We start from the raw sequence: 15,645 nt of genomic DNA on the forward strand, positions 1-15,645 counted from the left end.
TGTATCCCATCCGGATGGGTTGGACTTGTACCGTTCATCAAGGTCACTTGTGGTAGCTTCCCAGATCATTCTCCGGGGTTAGCTATTCTTTAAAAGTCAGTATACATTTTTGGAGACCAAGTACACGAAGTCGCCGAGTAACTCGTGGAAGTTAACTATCACCCAAGCATGTGAGAATACCTAGGCCTCCGTAACAATACTGGAAGCATTCTGGATATAAACCGTCCAAGTATGCCTCATCACCACAGATGATCCTATCCTGGTCTCCAGGCCGTCTGGGTGACCCTATAGGATAAATCTAGAATGCTCTGCCTTCGCACGAGCAAATTATGCGTTCGGCCTCGTGAGAGGGGCTGGCGGTCAAAAATCAAAATGAAGAACGTCTCGGCATTATATCCACTTCCATCACATTCAACTATCAACCCTGTCCTCGGAAAGGCCTCGTATACATGCTCTACTATGCCACTCGAATCAGATCTTCGGGGCTCATTGGACTGCAGGGGACGCGACGGTGGCTGGCGGTTTCGCACGTTAATGGACGATCGAATGCCTTACATAAGCCAAATTTCTGGAAATGGCATGCGGTCGTTCGATCCTCTCGCAGGGAACCAACAGCGCGAGAGCCCAGGAAGTCTCGAGTTTGGCTGGCGGTTAAAACTAGGCTCCTCTCCGCTATGGACAGCCGTCCCCCTTGCGACTTGGCCGGGCAGCTCGACCCCAGGATGTCTCAGGAAGCGAGCGACGTTGTACGCGACCCGTCTGAAGTAGCGTTGGCAGCCCGCAAGCGAGACGTGTCATTCTACCTGGTCCTCGTCTTCGCTGTCGGACCCATCTGGTCGATTGTTCCTCTGTCATGGGCGTATGTTGTCTACAACTTATGGTCTGGAAGGGTATGGTTCCTGTCCTGGCACGAAGCGGCCGCCTTCGGTGCGGCTGTATGCGAGGTAGTCTACCCGGTTGACTTCATCGTACAGTGCTCATTTACGCGTTATCAGGCGTTCTTCAGCATATATTACTATCAGTTGTCAAGATACGTCTCTGGTCCTTCCCCACTTCCGGCTGGGAATCTCGTCGAGCTCCAGGCCGCCTTCTCTCGTGTTCTGCAAGCAGGCCTGGCCTCCCTTCCCGAGGATGGATTCGACGAGGAGACATTGGAAGACGAGCGGCCTGGCAGTCCAGCGGAAGCTTTGACCAAGCTTGAATACAGCGACCCTCGAGCGATTGATTTCCGTAACTGCTTACGGATTTGGTGAGCACGCAGTGATCTCCACCACCCGTGTTACGCGGTTGCTTACATTCACTAGGTTTGGCAAAGCTCCCTGGTCCCAGATCCACACTCAGGAAGTCTATGCATGGTTATATTGGTCCATATTCAACGAGGCCCTGCCCCCGTTGGATAGCCTATCACCTGCACAGCGTGCCGCCCTTGACGATGCCCTGAATATGATCGAGATGCGCACTGGCTCTACGATTCCTCGCGGATCAAACCCTGATATCAAGCCCATTCTTCTGACATTGGACCCTGTCAACGTCTCGTTTCGTCCGCTAGTCTGGTACCTGTTCGTAACGGCTGCCAATTACAGTATACGGAAATGGTGCCAGTACGGATGGGGAGCTCAGTTCGGGCGATACAAGAATATGGAGTACGGCCCTTTCTTTAGAGACAGAAGTGATGATTTGACGAAACCTGCCTCTCCAGGTATATGGTCCGCGTACCCGAAGGGTGGAGCCCAGCGACTGGTCCCCATCCTATCGTCTTCCTGCACGGACTTGGTCTCGGTCTGACCCAATACAAGCTCTTCCTGACCCATTTGCACGAGACGTTCCCTGACCGGCCTCTGCTCGTTCCCCTGCAACCACAAATTAGCCAAGATATATTCCACCCCCGGTTCCTGAAACCCATGGGTCGACATGAGATGGCTGACACGCTTGCCGAGCTGTTGAAGAGCTTGAACTGGGTTCGGGATGTCAGCAATGAGGATAGTGACAGCGAGAAGGAAACCTCAGACGAGGAGAGAAGTAAAGGTATCACCCTTCTGAGCCATTCCAAGTATGTTTTTATTCTTGGTGCCATGCTCGACATTTCTAAGCCGGGGGTTTTAGTGGATCATACGTGCATGGTTGGATGCTCAAGTCGCATCCTGAGATGGTCTACCGATCCTGCTTCGTAGATCCCGTCACATTCTGCTCATGGGAGGGCGGTGGGTGTCTAACCTCCCTGCTTGGACCTCGTTCCTACTGAATTGACTCCCCTCTCCGCAGACGTCTGCTACAATTTCCTATACCGTCCCTGCTCCAACGTGAGTACCACTCATTCAGCGTGACAACACTTGCTGATGCTCGACGCGCGTTTCTAGGGTCTCGAGTTGATAATGCGGTATTTCGTAGGCACTGAACTTGGCGTTGCAAACCTGCTGCAGCGGCATTTCGACTGGTCCTCCAACTCGCTTTGGTACGAAGAGATACCCAATGCGCGTGACCCCGCTCGGACCATGTTCCTTCTCGGTGGGAAGGACGCCATAGTTAATGCTGAGGTAAGCTTTGTGCTGAGTTGTGGTCAGCGCGATTTCCTCACAATCGTGCCGTTTGTTGTCGCAGCGAGTGAAACGATACCTGCGCTCTCACGGAATCCGCAAGGGTCTATGGTACGATCCGAAAGGAAGGCACGGGCAGGCTTTACTCGCGGGCGGCGAGGGACACGCGGAGATCCTTCGCTGGCTGCGACAATAACGATCTGACGCGACTATCCGATGTTATCGAGTTTGCTCTGGCACATTACCGTAGACGTACAACACTATCGGGATTTTGTAGTTACATCTATACCACTAATGTTACACAAGTAATTTATCCTGTATCTTGCTTTTGAACATGTACTGGCGTGTGGGCGTTCGGGTCCTCAGTGGATGTACAGAGCTCCGAAGGTGTTTGCAGGTTCGAATGGTGAGTTCTTGCAGGGCGTTTGGAACGGCTTGTCCAATCCTGGGAGGAGGCGAAGCGCGTTCTTGTGCATGACCGCTTGTACTGCAGCGGGCGGTTGGTCCTTGAAAAAAGAATCCGCGTTCTTGTTGAACCATTGAACCATTTCCGTCGAGACAGCTGTGGCCACAAAAAAGCAGTATACATCAGGAACGTAGGGCAAGGACAAAATGATGCGCTTACCAGGTATGTCGGAACCAAAGAGGAGGCGATCCGTCGGTACGAAGCTTTGGATTGCAGCGAGTGTTGTCTCGTATCCGCTCAGTGCAAGCTCGTAATAGAAGCTCTTGAAGTCTTGCAATATTTCTTCGGGCGTCAGGGGACAGCCCATATGCCGAGACAACACGGCAACTCGAGATGCCAGAAATGGGACGGTGCCGCCGAGATGGGCCAGGATGATCTTCACATTCGAATACTTCCGTTTCCTGCCGGTTACAACCAGCTGTGCGGCGGCTCTGAAGGTTTCGTGGGGTACCTTTGATGTAGGTCGGATGAATTCCGTGCGCGGTAGTTATGGCGCACTTTACCTCGACGATGGGGATCCCGAGGAAAGGGTGGGGATACGATGTCCGTATCTGGGCGCCGTGCAGGAATACGACAGCCTTCCGTCGGTCCAGTAGATGCCAAATGGGGTCTAAACGGTCGTCACCGCAGTAAACTGCAAAATGTTGGTGAGCGGGCAGATAGGATAATCTAGAGCTGTACCTCTATTGTCCGAATCTCCGTACGACGAGGATAGGGCGATTCCGTCGGCACCTAGGTCGTCCATGGCATAATTAATCTCGTCCAACGCGCCTTCAGGCAACCATGATCGTCAGTTCTGGCGCGAAAGAGAGGACCCGCGTACCTTCGACGTCTCGCAAGTCGGGAAGGGTAGCAAAAAATCGGAATCTATCCGGGTGTGCTGAGCATACACTGGCTGCGTATCTGTTATATTCTCGAGCTTGGAGACGCGAGTACGTTCCAGCGGGCAGAGAAAGGACTGCTTTGCGGATGGCCAGTTCGTTCATCGCTTTTAGGCTGATATCAGGAGACCAAGGCAGGTTTTCGGCGGGAGTCTTCCAACCGACTTGTACGTTCTGGTCTGCTTTCTTCAGACTAGAAGGAAAGAAATGGTGGTGGAAATCTATCCGTTCTCCTGAAATGTTCTGTCATATCTAAGTAGACGCGAAGGTAATGCCGTCCTGTAAACTGACCTTACTTGCGGACATGGTGGACACTGGAGGTAGGAGGAAGGGCCACTGGCAGTAGTTGGCTCCTGGGTTTGCGACGGTAGCCCTTCACATGCTGAAGTCGGGCAATATGGCTACGACAGATCTGCGTCGAGGGGCAGAACGAACGTTTATCAAATTCGGAGGCTTATAGGACACCAGGGATGTGATCCGCCATAGTGACAGATCGTGTGGCACTGCAGATCATGGCTTCTTTGTATTCACTACTTAAGTACATTCACAATACACTTCGACACTGCGCCCTGCTTGCTTTACTTCCTCCTGTAATCAGCGCATTGCTCCGAGTCCCAGCTCACAAACTGTCCGCTCAGCGACTTGTCCGCCTTCACGGCGAGCGCTGCGATAACATGCCCGCTGTCTTCAGGTTTGACAAGCTTGCCATTCTTGTGCGCATCAACGAATCTAGCATAGTCTTGCTCTTTCATCTGCGAAGCTCCATCCGACCGGAGCATTTCTTGCATCTGTGGCGGAGGTCTTAGTTTCTTCACAGCTTGCAATGGCGAATGAACATACACCAGTGTCGACCATGCCTGGACGCAATGCGACGCTGACGACGTCAGGCTCTTCCTGAGCAAGCGTCCTGGTATACAGATTAATTAAAATCCCCGAGGCCGTTGCGTTGAGATGCTGACCTGCATAGACTATTCATGGCAGCTTTGCTTGCGTTGTATGCACCCCATGCGGCCATACCACCAACAGCAGCCCCGGAACTGACAAAGACAACTTTACCGCCTAACTCACTCTTGCGGAGAGCCGGGAGGGTCGCTTTCAGAGCCGTAAGCAAAGAGAAGAAATTCACGTCAAAGTGTGACTTCCACGCGTCGATGTCAGCAGAATCGATGCGCCCAAGGGGCTCCAGTACACCTGCATTCAGGATCAGTCCGTCGATGTGCTGGTACGTCTTTTGGGCCAAAACGATGGCTTGGGTGAAGCCGGTAGCATCGGTACTGGATAAGTTGCAGCCGTTGAGATAGCGCGGTGTCAGACAGCCACTATACCACTGACACACTGCATTCTATCGTGAAAAGCGTGGATGTATGCGTCTTCAGGAGCTCGACGAGTTCAGGCGTTCTCGTGCGTGATATCGCGACGACGATCGCATCCAGAGACTCAAGGAGGATCTTTGTGACGGCCAGGCCGATGCCTCTGTGTTTAACCGAGAATCAGCTGCCAATGCCGAGGAACTTTGTTTGAGAATATATGAACTTTGAAGCGCCAGTCACAACGACGACGGGTTTCCGCTGGCTGGCCATGTCTGCTCTGGAAAGAACGGTGGGTGCGGGCACGGAGAAATGAGCGTGCAGGCTGGTTATCGGAGAGGAGCGTGGGCGCCGGAGGCGTGCCGCACTCCCCAAAAAGCTTGTGGGAGCGTACGCTGACCATACTTTGGTCGGGACGCCTCGGATTGCTTTCTCACTGACAGCGCATCCGTTCTCCTCCCTCCTTCCCTCCCTCGAAACTTATGGCTGCTCGGGCGACATTCTCTCGTTTCGCGCCTGTATTGGTGAACACCCGCGCGGCATCGCGTCGACTGCCGGGTCGCGTCGCGTTAGCTCGCGGTTATGCGACCGCCAGCGAAAACTCTGTAAGTTGATCGCTCGCTGACTGAGCTTGCGATAGTCTTATGTGTCCCATTTAGATGACTGTCCGTGAGGCACTCAATGCCGCTATGGAGGAGGAGATGTTGCGGGACGAGTCAGTTTTCATCATGGGAGAGGAAGTCGCGCGGTACAACGGTGCATACAAGGTGTGTGTTCCGTGCCTAGTACAAAAATTCCTAAAAGTACTAACTCTAGTTGTGTAGGTTACCAAGGGCTTACTAGACAAGTTTGGCGAGAAGCGGGTAGTTGACACGCCGATTACGGAGATGGGTTTTGCTGGTCTCGCTGTCGGTGCTGCTTTAGCCGGCCTGCGACCAATGTATGCACTTTCCGACCGTGTTACACCGGATATGCAGTCTAACGTTCTTCTAGTTGCGAGTTCATGACATGGAACTTTGCCATGCAAGCCATAGACCAAATAGTCAACTCTGGCGGCAAGACGTACTACATGTCGGGTGGAAATGTGCCCTGTCCAGTGGTCTTCCGTGGTCCCAACGGTGCTGCTGCTGGTGTTGCTGCTCAACACTCACAGGACTATTCAGCTTGGTATGGTCAAGTTCCCGGTCTGAAGGTCGTGAGCCCTTGGAGTGCGGAAGACTGCAAGGGTTTACTAAAGGTCCGTATATGCAGCCATAACTGTCCTAGCCTGCTGTCTTACAAACCCTCGATCAGTCCGCCATCCGAGATCCTAACCCTGTTGTTTTCCTGGAGAACGAGATGTTGTACGGTGTCTCGTTCCCCATGTCCGAGGCCGCCCTCCGGGACGACTTCCTCTTGCCCATCGGCAAGGCCAAGGTCGAGCGTGAGGGGAGCGACGTCACCATCGTTGCACACAGCAAGATGGTCACCCACAGTCTTGAGGCCGCCGAGTTGCTGGCCAAGGAGGGCATCAAGGCCGAGGTGATCAACCTGCGTAGCATCCGTCCTCTTGATATCGACACTATCAAGAAGTCCGTGAAGAAGACCAACCGGTGAGCCCGTTATTGTCTTTCCTGCTTGCATTCGCTGACTGGCCTGCAGATTGGTTACGGTTGAGGGTGGCTTCCCCGCGTTCGGTGTCGGCAGTGAGATCTGCGCGCAGATCGTCGAAAGTGAAGCATTCGACTACTTGGATGCACCTGTTGAGCGTGTAACCGGTGCCGACGTTCCCACTCCTGTAAGTCTCCAATATGTCTAGACGTGCCTCACGTTAACGATGAGGATGATAGTACGCTAAAAACCTCGAGGATCTTGCTTTCCCTGACACCCCGCTTATCGTCAAAGTCGCCAAGCGCGCTTTGTACAGGACGAACTAGAGTTTAGTCTAGGGATACAGGTTTATTCTGGGTACACTGCTATGTTTATTCTTAGACATCCTGTAAGTACGGTAGGGCTTGGCATGCCTCGTGCAATACCATTTTAATATGCGGATAACCTCCATATCCGGGGTTGCTTGACAGTAGTTGTCCTCTGATATCCAGCATCCATAGATCCCCTTCCACATAAACCTAACTCGATATGTGGCGCAGACGGATACGTACGGCGTTCGCATGGGCGTCGAGGCCCTCGCAGTCAGCCAATGTTGCCACTACTGGCCCGAGCACCTTCAAGCCGTCCACCGTCACCTCTTGCGATGTGATGTGTTTCTGGAAAGACAGTGTATTGACACCACTAAACTGCCGCGCGTACCCATTCGTAGGCAGGGTGTGATTTGTACCAGATGCGTAATCTCCACAGCTGTCATGAATGAGCATATTATCCACAGCAATGGCGTAGTACAAGCATACCTTTCGGGCGAGTAGGGTCCGACAAAGACACTTCCGGCATTCTCCACGAGCGACACCGCCGCGTTTGCCTCCCGAAGATGCAGGATCAAATGCTCGGGTGCGTAATCATTGGAGAATTGCACGGCTTCTTCTACTGACGAAGCTTTGACGATCAGACTCTTTGCCACCGATTGTCGCACAATGTCGACCCGAGTCAGAGCTTTAGCCTGTTCATCTACGGCCTTCTCGATGGCCGATAACTCTGCCTGTGACAGGTTGACTGCAACTAGGACCACTTGCGAGTCCACGCCATGCTCTGCTTGAGACAAGAGGTCGGCCGCGACGAAGGCGGAATTGCAAGTATTGTCCGCGATGACCTTGGGAAGATGTAAGCTCCTAACAGGAATTCTGTGCAGAACGGGGTGCACTAACCAGCACTTCCGACGGCCCAGCAGGCATATCAATAGATACCAATGCATCCGTATCATTCTGGACAAGCATCTTTGCCGCAGTAACCCACTGGTTTCCTGGGCCAAAGATTTTGTCTACCTTCGGTACCGTCTGTGTTCCATATGCCATCGCAGCGACGGCTTGACCTCCGCCGGCTTTCAAAACTGTCGAAGCTCCAACCAGTTTGGCGACGTACATCACTTCCGGCGAAACGCTGCCGTCCGGCTTCGGCGGCGTGGCGATGACGATCTCCTTGCACCCAGCGACTTGGGCAGGAATGCCCAACATCAAGGCCGTGGACGGTAGAACTGCCGTTCCGCCCGGGACGTACAGGCCGACCCGCGCGACGGGGCGAGCGAACCTGGAGCAGACGACGCCAGGCATAGTTTCTACTTTCAATGTAGAATTCTGTGTCTGGGCCTCGTGGAACTTGCGGATATTCGCGTATGCCTGGTCGATTGCTTGCCTGACCTTGTCGTCAATTTGCATTGTGTCTTCGGGGAACGGCGCGTGCATGATGGGGGATGTGAGCTTCGCCTGATCAAACTTGGCAGTCAGCTCGAGGAGCGCGGCATCCCCTCGGATGCGAACGTCGTCGACGATAGGCTTGACTTTAGATATCATCTCGTCGGACTTGAGGACCGGTCTCCGCAGGAGCTGGTTGCGCTCGGCGCTGGAGACGGTGGATAGATCATACGTCCTCATGCGGATGAAGTCGGTACTTGCACCACTAGGTGCGGGGGCGGGCACGGGCTGCGGGGCTGGTTTAGGCGTGAACTGTGGTTTGGCATTGCCTGGTCTGCGTGTCACCTTCTTTGCCTTCCTGTCTAGTGACCGCTCAATGTCAACGATGCTGACGCCAGCGGCAACGCAACGCGTCAGAGCAAAGTAAAATAGGTCAGCAGCTTCGAACGCGACTTCTTCTTTCGACTCGGCTTGGCACAATTCGTCTGCCTCTTCCATGATTTTAGATCGCAACAAGGTCGGATCATTGAAAAGTCGCATGGTGTATGAACCCTCAGGGGCAGAGGATAGCCTGGACTGCAGAGTGGTTTCGAGCGCTGACAAGCCAGACAGACCGCCGAAGCAGGATGGGCGGTTGAGGTGACAGAATCCGGACCCGTGCTGGATGACGGAGAACTCGAGCGAATCGGAATCACAGTCCAGGTGGATATAAACGACGTCCTGGGTCGAGCCCGAGGTCTCTCCTTTTCTCCATAGACCATGTTTGCGTGACTGGTAGACTCCCTTGCCGGTGATGATACTCTCCTTTATGGATTCCACGGAAGAATATACCAGTCCAAGCGACTTGCCGCCGTGGAGATAAGATGATACGACTGTCGCAAAAAGACCATCTGGTCTGTCCGATGTGATTGGGGACAGGAAGGCCTCGCCCACATTGATCTGGTCCTTCGTAGATGCCCCAAGTGTAAGTTGAGATGTCGGGAGCACGAGGACAGATTTGGCTCCGAGGATCTTGCGGATAGTCGACTGAGATGGTTGTTCAGGAGCAGTCGGAAGCACGTAGACGGAAGACGACTCGGAAAAGTATCGCGTTACGGACGAGATCAAGTCGAGATCCAAGGCGGGCGTCTTGATTAGGACGCCGGACACACCTTCGCGGATTTTATCAGTAACTGCACTGACATTTGCGACATCGAGCAGGAGCAGCAACCGCTCGGCAGGCAGGGTCCCAATAATCTCTTTAGCCCATGCCACTGGGACAATTACCCTTTCCGCCCCTTCGTCCAGGAACGCCACAATCTCGTCCAGATTGAAGGACGAGTCGTGATCGAAGAGGATGTACCGTCTGCATGTCTCGCTGACCGCGACCTGAGCCAGCGACGGTACTATAACAGGCCCAATGCGAGCCAGTGCGTCGACGAGAGCGCTATCCGCATTCTCGAGCAGGGGCAGGAAGACAGACATGAAGAGCGAAGGCAAAATCTCAGCTCCCCTATTCGACAACACTAGATAAGATAAATGACTCGACGATCTGGCATTCAGCACAAATTGATTATATTAACATACCAAACCGACATGGCCTTGTAGTGTAGCGGTCCTATCACTCCGGATTCTGAATCAGGTTGCGTAACGAAGTTACGTGACAGACCCGAAATTCCGGCAACCCAGGTTCGAGTCCTGGCAAGGCCTTTTTTGCTTGATGTCCCTCACATTGGTCGTTATCCGATTCCGCATGGAAGGCACTGCCACCAAGCCGGCTGTATGACATCATATGCTTCTTCTAAGTGCTGGAGAGAGCTTGCTTACCTGGAATCACATTTCTTGACTGTCTTAACGATGTCGCTTTTCGTTAACCTACCAAGTATTCTGTACGCCATACCACGGAACCCTGTCACAGCCATAGGGTTACCTTTGACCCTTGGACTGCTAAGCGGCAGGAGCACAAAGGAAGTTACGCAGACTCAGTGGTACAATGCTCGTATATTTATCCTATATACCTAGAATGCCTACTAATACGCTTCATGCAGTGCTTGTATACGCCCCCGGGACGTCCGCCGGCAAAGGTCTTCCCCACTGTATGGCCTCTACTTTACATAGGTACGTACGGATAGGCGTACTAACGGTGGCTTGGCTCACGAGTGTCGTCCATATAGCTATGGGCTATGCTTCACATCTTGCCATTAAAGCGTACGATTCTGCGGTGTCTGATGCAGTCAGGTATGTCCAGACAATTCGCGCCGGTACGAAGCAAACGTTCTCATGTCGAGTTGAAGGAACGAGATATCGCTGGGACTTGGCCTATACTACACTCAGCTTGCTTTCAACTGCCTCTGGACACCCTTGTTCTTCAACTTTAAGCAGGTAAGTCGTCAGCCCACCCATTGACCCACTGAAGTTACGTATGTTCACTCCGCTTTAGGTTGGCTGGGCACTAGTGGACAGCGTCATTCTGGCCGGGACAACCTTCTACATGACCGTACGTTTTACATTTGATGTAATTGTGCAAGCCACTGATGGTTGCACCCATCCCATCCTCAGAGAACTCTAGATGCCCCGACCTCATCAAAGACAACGTACCTCTTGCTGCCATATTGTGCATGGCTGTCCTTTGCGACATATCTCAACGGCGGCATTTGGTGGTTAAACCGTAACCGTACTCTCAATAAGAACATGTAATCATAATTTTACAAATCGTTCGAGACAGGACGTTGCCAGTATCGGTACAACCGTACTGTCTTGACGCACTGTTGTACTAGGAATCCAGACCACAATTTAGGAGAGCGAAGTCGCGGTTCCATGGAATGATGGTGCAAGAAAGGCGAGCCAATCCGGAAGACAGTCCCCAGAACACAGAGTCGCCGAGACACGGAATAGTCAAGCTACATGAAGTCAGTGAAGGCCGACCACAGGTACTCAGCGCCGTTTTCTTGTCTTTGCACGCAGTGCGGCCTGGGGTTCGACGCCCTAGACGGACGTAGAATCAAGTCAGTAACAATATGTGTTCAGTCATACCTTTCGTTTTTCTCCAACGCTATCCTGCCTTACAGACTTGCGTCCAGCAACCTTCTGGTCGGGAGAAAGAAGTCCTGACTATCTAAGAGGAAATATCTGGCTTACTGTTCGTCTCTTGGGTCTGCCATTTCCAGAGGGCGCAGGCGAGACCGTTCTATCTCTCTTTCGCAGACTCCTGCTCGACATCGGTGGTTCACCTCTTTCAGCCGCACTTGAGCCTGCAATTTCCGTCTCTACTGGCGGGGGAGGCGTCTTGCTAGAGATACCGGGGGATATTCGTCGATCATCGTCGAAGTCGACGATCTCGTCTGACCCATCCGTGGCAAGGCTTGTGAAAGTTGTCCTGCTCAAGGCCGTGGTGTGATGCGACATGGGAAGCGTAGCGCCGCTAGCTGCATCAACTGCGATTCTTCCATTAGCAACACGGTGATGCGCTACAATGGAGGCAGGTGGCAGCATTGCTGTGTTCGTCGCCTTCGGTGTGTATCGTACGACAGCGGGACCAGGGTGTTGATAGTATACGTCCGAGGCTGGAGGGCTGGAACCTGTAGGAGGCAGAACCGCACGACGCGGTGCTGGTGTGGTTCGACTATTCGTGCCTATGTCATCATTGTTGGTAGACTACGTTTATCGCATATTAATTTCGAGCCAAGTGATGAGGGGAAAGATACTTGCCGGTACATCTCTGTCCGGCGCCTTTGTGAAAGTAACTTGAGCTTGGACGTGAGCCGGTGAGCTGCTCATCTGGGAAGATAGCCACTGGTCCAAGTCTATCATCGAACGTGATTCGTTGCCCGCCTGGGCCTGAGCTCTGGCCTGAGGGGCGTGTCAAGTTCACAAACATGACCTCCCTGAGTAACCCAGTCAAATACCTGCGAGTTCAGGTGGCGAGCAAGAGTGGATTCAAGTAGCTTGTTTCTCGCTTGCAGAGCCTTCAGCGCATTCTCTCTCTTCCGGGAAAGTATGGGTCGTGTCTAGAATTCCGGTAAGCCATCTACCACTCACCTTTCTGAGTTCATTCCCTTTGGCGATGAGCTCTTGCTCGTAAAAGGACTCTGTAGTTCGGGTAAGGTTGCCGAGGAATGTCTTTTCTTCTTCGCTCTACAGAAAGAGGAAAGTCACTGGAACGCATATTGGCGCAACAACTGGGATGTACCAGGTTCCCGAGACTGTATCGAGAAGCGATGGTCTTCGCCCGCTCTTCGAGTGCCGCTTTACAGGACTCTAGATTTCGGAGCCGGACTTCCAGGTCTTTGATAACCTCCTCGCGCTGAAGTGATAGTTGCTCCGCCCGTTCTGCTTCCCTAAGAAGATTCTGATATTTGAGCTCGAGCACATGCATATCTTCCCTTAGCTCTTGCCGTGATTTCATTGCCTCGATATGGGCATGTGCCATTTGAGAGGCCCGCTCGCTTTCGGCCTTCAGCTTGAGCTCAGCTCTCTCTTGCACACGGCGCAGTTCGACTTGCATATCTGCCAATTCCTTGACACCATTCTCCCGTACAGATCGAAGCTCGGCGGCTGCTTCTTTTAGCTGCAGGTCCATATGCGATTTCTGCTCCTGAAGTACGCGGATATCGGCTGCCGCAGTACTGGTGGTTGCTTCAAGCTTTTGCTGCTAGAGTATTAGAACGAGACACGGCCGTTGCTTAAGATACCCTACCGCGTACGATACTTCGGCCGTGATGAGTCGCTCCTGTACGAACGTAAGTAACTCAAGTAAGGTCTGTGCATTAGTACGAAACCTGAAGATTGCCGTTGGATTCCTTCGTGATCCGTAGCGTTACACTTTGATCGTCAAAACGTTCTTGTAGAACCTATGTAACGATAAGCATTGTCCGAACGAGACATCGTTTTACCTCACTTGAGACTGGGTGAGAGCATCGTGTAGTCTGGAATGATGCTGAGTACAATATCCACAGTGGCGTAAGATCCATACTTCTCTTTACACCCATCCAGCTCTTTGCCTTTCTCCTCCAGGCACGTCTCTAACTTCTGAATGGTCTGTTTTAGCGATATATTTTCCGAGTGTAGACTCTCCTTCTCGGACTTCAGGCCCTCCGAACGAGCCTGCGTCTCAGCCAACGCCACTTGCAGGGCATGCAGATTTTGGCCCTGCGCATTGAAATCACGTTGGCAAGTCAACACCCTGGTAATCTGAATGAGTATACTGTGCCAGTGAGCGCCATGATCATTACTTGTCTCTGAGCTCGTCTGCAGCTGAGGCCGCTAATTCACTGCGGGTTCTGACTTCTGCTAGCTCGATGGATGTGTCCTTCAACTTGGTAGATTCATGTAACAGTTGCTTCTCCAGCTCCGACAACCTATACCAATCAAGGCATAAGCTTCCGACAAGTCTTCGGGACCCTTTTATCACTTATTATGCAAACTTGCGGAAGTGCTTTGTTCCGCTTTCAGGGAGCAGGTTAAGCTAGTGACATCCGCCTCCCGTTGTCGTGATTGTTTAGCGTGAGATCGCAGTCTGTATAGAAGAACAAAGTGCTTGTCAGAATTGATTCAGCTAATATGACGGAGGCCAATCACTCCGTATGTGCCAGCTCTAGACTTTGCAACTCGAGCCTCTGATTATCAAGCTGACGTTGCAGATCAGCATTTCTTCATGCAGAGGACAATATCTTCAGCGTAAGTGTAAGATATTAGATCGAGGCTACATACCGTCCTTTCAGTGCGTCGGTCCCCTCTAGCTCTTCGTTGCTCCTAGCCAAGTCGTCGCTCAATTGATCGACCCTGCAGGTGAGTAATTTACAGCTGATTTGTAATATAATAATCTGAATCGGCGCACCGTTGCTGTAGTTGCATAAGGTCCTTTTCATTATTGGCAGCGCTCACAAGAGCATCCACGAGCTCTGACCCCTGGTCCCGTAGGCGAGTTGACATATCCGACAGGCGTGAAGCTGACCTCTACGAGTCAGTTGGGCATAGTTTGGTTTCCGTACGTACTTACTCATCTCGCGCATTACATCAGCAGAGCGACAGAGAGCTTCCCGGTCCCCTTGATGAGTTTCCTCCAGCTCTCGAATACGAGTCCTTGCTTGGATCAAATCTGAACCACTTGAGGTCAATTTGTCTCTTAGCAAGTCCACTACTTGTTGCGCTAAGGATAGGTAGGTGAGAGTACAGCCTATTAAAGATACATCGCTGCGCTTACTATGGGTATTCTGGGCCTGAAGGTCCTTGATGATATCTCTGGTCTTAGACGCACGTACGAGTTCTCCGTCATCGTCGATGGAAGGCTCGATTCCTGTCCGAACCAAGTTCGAGCAATCACAAAGGATGAAGTTACCAAATCACAGACTTTGCAGAGCATCCGCTACAGTTGTCCGCAGGTCGGCTAATTCGGGAAGGGAGGATTTCGCGGTCCTCACGAATCCGAATGCGTCTTCCGATCTCGACTGAAGTCCCTCCATGACCGATTGTAGCTGAGCTATACTATTTGCGTCGAGCCGAATATAGTAAGCACAACAACAGTACATTGCGATTGCAATACCTTTGACGACTGGACTCGAGACTCGCCAACGAGTTTTGTCTGAATTCCTTCCAGCGTTGTTCGATATCGTTCTTTTCATTTTGGGATCGCTGCAATTGTTGCTCCATCTCTGTTACTTGTCGCCGCTTCGCGAGAGGCTGTCAGAATACGCTCGGACAAAGTATATGCGCTAGAATGAATACCAGTTCTTCTCGTTCTATCTTCGCGTTCCTCAAATCTGTTGCCCCTCGCATCATAACAGTTGATATATCGTCATGCTGATCGTTGAAACTGAGTTCAGAGGCTGCTCTCGCATGTGGTCCTGCGGATGCCCTCGGGAACGAAGTAGGTATAGCACGTCCGGCAGTAGAACCATGATCGGGGCGATTAGTGTATCCCCAGCCGTCAGACCCCACTTTTGAAGGAGCTAAAACACCGCGTTAGATTTCCACAGCAAGTTTCATAGGCGCACTCTACCCAGATCAGCTGGTGCCCGTATGTCCACACTGGCCGGGTCTGCAGTATCCTCTCCATGCTCCGTCTTGACGATACCCGTACCGGATGAAGTTCGTTGATCTCCAACAGATTTAACGAGTATTGGGTCCACTGAGCCACGCCCGGCTATCAAAGGGTATTGCCTGGGTACCAGAGGAATGTTGGAGGAAGTATGGGTTGAA

The 15,645-nt window shown here is 52.3% G+C and overlaps 7 protein-coding genes and 1 non-coding gene across 8 annotated transcripts; 4 read left to right on the forward strand and 4 right to left on the reverse strand.

The window, feature by feature from the left end:
- The first annotated feature begins 600 nt into the window (after nt 1-600).
- GLOTRDRAFT_109691 (uncharacterized protein) lies at nt 601-2,931 on the forward strand. The gene is made up of 8 exons (XM_007864241.1): nt 601-944; nt 996-1,249; nt 1,305-1,643; nt 1,700-2,050; nt 2,104-2,201; nt 2,263-2,300; nt 2,358-2,534; nt 2,599-2,931. Exons 1-8 carry the CDS (start codon nt 675-677, stop codon nt 2,728-2,730), a joined length of 1,659 nt encoding a protein of 552 aa, XP_007862432.1. The 5' UTR covers nt 601-674; the 3' UTR covers nt 2,731-2,931.
- On the reverse strand, nt 2,897-4,187 carry GLOTRDRAFT_125753 (amidohydrolase 2; the record flags this gene model as incomplete). Its single annotated transcript, XM_007864242.1, has 6 exons — nt 2,897-3,096; nt 3,160-3,451; nt 3,504-3,634; nt 3,682-3,771; nt 3,824-4,124; nt 4,173-4,187. The coding sequence occupies 6 exons, from the start codon at nt 4,185-4,187 to the stop codon at nt 2,897-2,899; spliced, it is 1,029 nt and encodes a 342-aa protein (XP_007862433.1).
- A 188-nt stretch (nt 4,188-4,375) lies between these two features.
- On the reverse strand, nt 4,376-5,517 carry GLOTRDRAFT_55444 (NAD P-binding protein). The gene is made up of 5 exons (XM_007863695.1): nt 5,415-5,517; nt 5,214-5,354; nt 4,841-5,155; nt 4,722-4,788; nt 4,376-4,669 (listed from the first exon to the last, which is right to left on the reverse strand). Exons 1-5 carry the CDS (start codon nt 5,459-5,461, stop codon nt 4,460-4,462), a joined length of 780 nt encoding a protein of 259 aa, XP_007861886.1. The 5' UTR covers nt 5,462-5,517; the 3' UTR covers nt 4,376-4,459.
- A 330-nt stretch (nt 5,518-5,847) lies between these two features.
- GLOTRDRAFT_32930 (mitochondrial pyruvate dehydrogenase E1 component beta subunit) lies at nt 5,848-7,104 on the forward strand (the record flags this gene model as incomplete). The annotated part of the gene is made up of 6 exons (XM_007863472.1): nt 5,848-5,955; nt 6,022-6,128; nt 6,182-6,425; nt 6,482-6,780; nt 6,830-6,965; nt 7,018-7,104. The coding sequence occupies 6 exons, from the start codon at nt 5,848-5,850 to the stop codon at nt 7,102-7,104; spliced, it is 981 nt and encodes a 326-aa protein (XP_007861663.1).
- A 192-nt stretch (nt 7,105-7,296) lies between these two features.
- GLOTRDRAFT_103469 (histidine biosynthesis trifunctional-protein) lies at nt 7,297-9,933 on the reverse strand (the record flags this gene model as incomplete). Its single annotated transcript, XM_007864243.1, has 3 exons — nt 7,297-7,525; nt 7,576-7,931; nt 7,987-9,933. 3 exons carry the CDS (start codon nt 9,931-9,933, stop codon nt 7,297-7,299), a joined length of 2,532 nt encoding a protein of 843 aa, XP_007862434.1.
- Nucleotides 9,934-10,046: 113 nt separating this feature from the next.
- Nucleotides 10,047-10,158, forward strand: GLOTRDRAFT_t27. The gene has a single exon. It is a non-coding gene; the product is annotated as a tRNA-Gln (tRNA).
- Nucleotides 10,159-10,277: 119 nt separating this feature from the next.
- Nucleotides 10,278-11,304, forward strand: GLOTRDRAFT_70893 (TspO/MBR-like protein). Its single transcript, XM_007864244.1, has 6 exons — nt 10,278-10,443; nt 10,497-10,566; nt 10,623-10,686; nt 10,743-10,830; nt 10,889-10,945; nt 11,008-11,304. The coding sequence occupies exons 1-6, from the start codon at nt 10,306-10,308 to the stop codon at nt 11,143-11,145; spliced, it is 555 nt and encodes a 184-aa protein (XP_007862435.1). The 5' UTR covers nt 10,278-10,305; the 3' UTR covers nt 11,146-11,304.
- A 78-nt stretch (nt 11,305-11,382) lies between these two features.
- GLOTRDRAFT_125758 (uncharacterized protein) lies at nt 11,383-14,909 on the reverse strand (the record flags this gene model as incomplete). The annotated part of the gene is made up of 17 exons (XM_007864245.1): nt 11,383-11,433; nt 11,515-11,535; nt 11,587-12,102; nt 12,163-12,297; nt 12,354-12,455; nt 12,487-12,582; nt 12,638-13,096; nt 13,145-13,177; nt 13,227-13,298; nt 13,346-13,373; nt 13,421-13,630; nt 13,680-13,805; nt 14,158-14,229; nt 14,285-14,396; nt 14,447-14,596; nt 14,651-14,743; nt 14,798-14,909. 17 exons carry the CDS (start codon nt 14,907-14,909, stop codon nt 11,383-11,385), a joined length of 2,388 nt encoding a protein of 795 aa, XP_007862436.1.
- Between the last annotated feature and the right edge of the window lie 736 nt (nt 14,910-15,645).

This window comes from Gloeophyllum trabeum (assembly GCF_000344685.1).
Source record: "Gloeophyllum trabeum ATCC 11539 unplaced genomic scaffold GLOTRscaffold_00002, whole genome shotgun sequence".
Lineage (NCBI taxonomy): Eukaryota > Fungi > Basidiomycota > Agaricomycetes > Gloeophyllales > Gloeophyllaceae > Gloeophyllum > Gloeophyllum trabeum.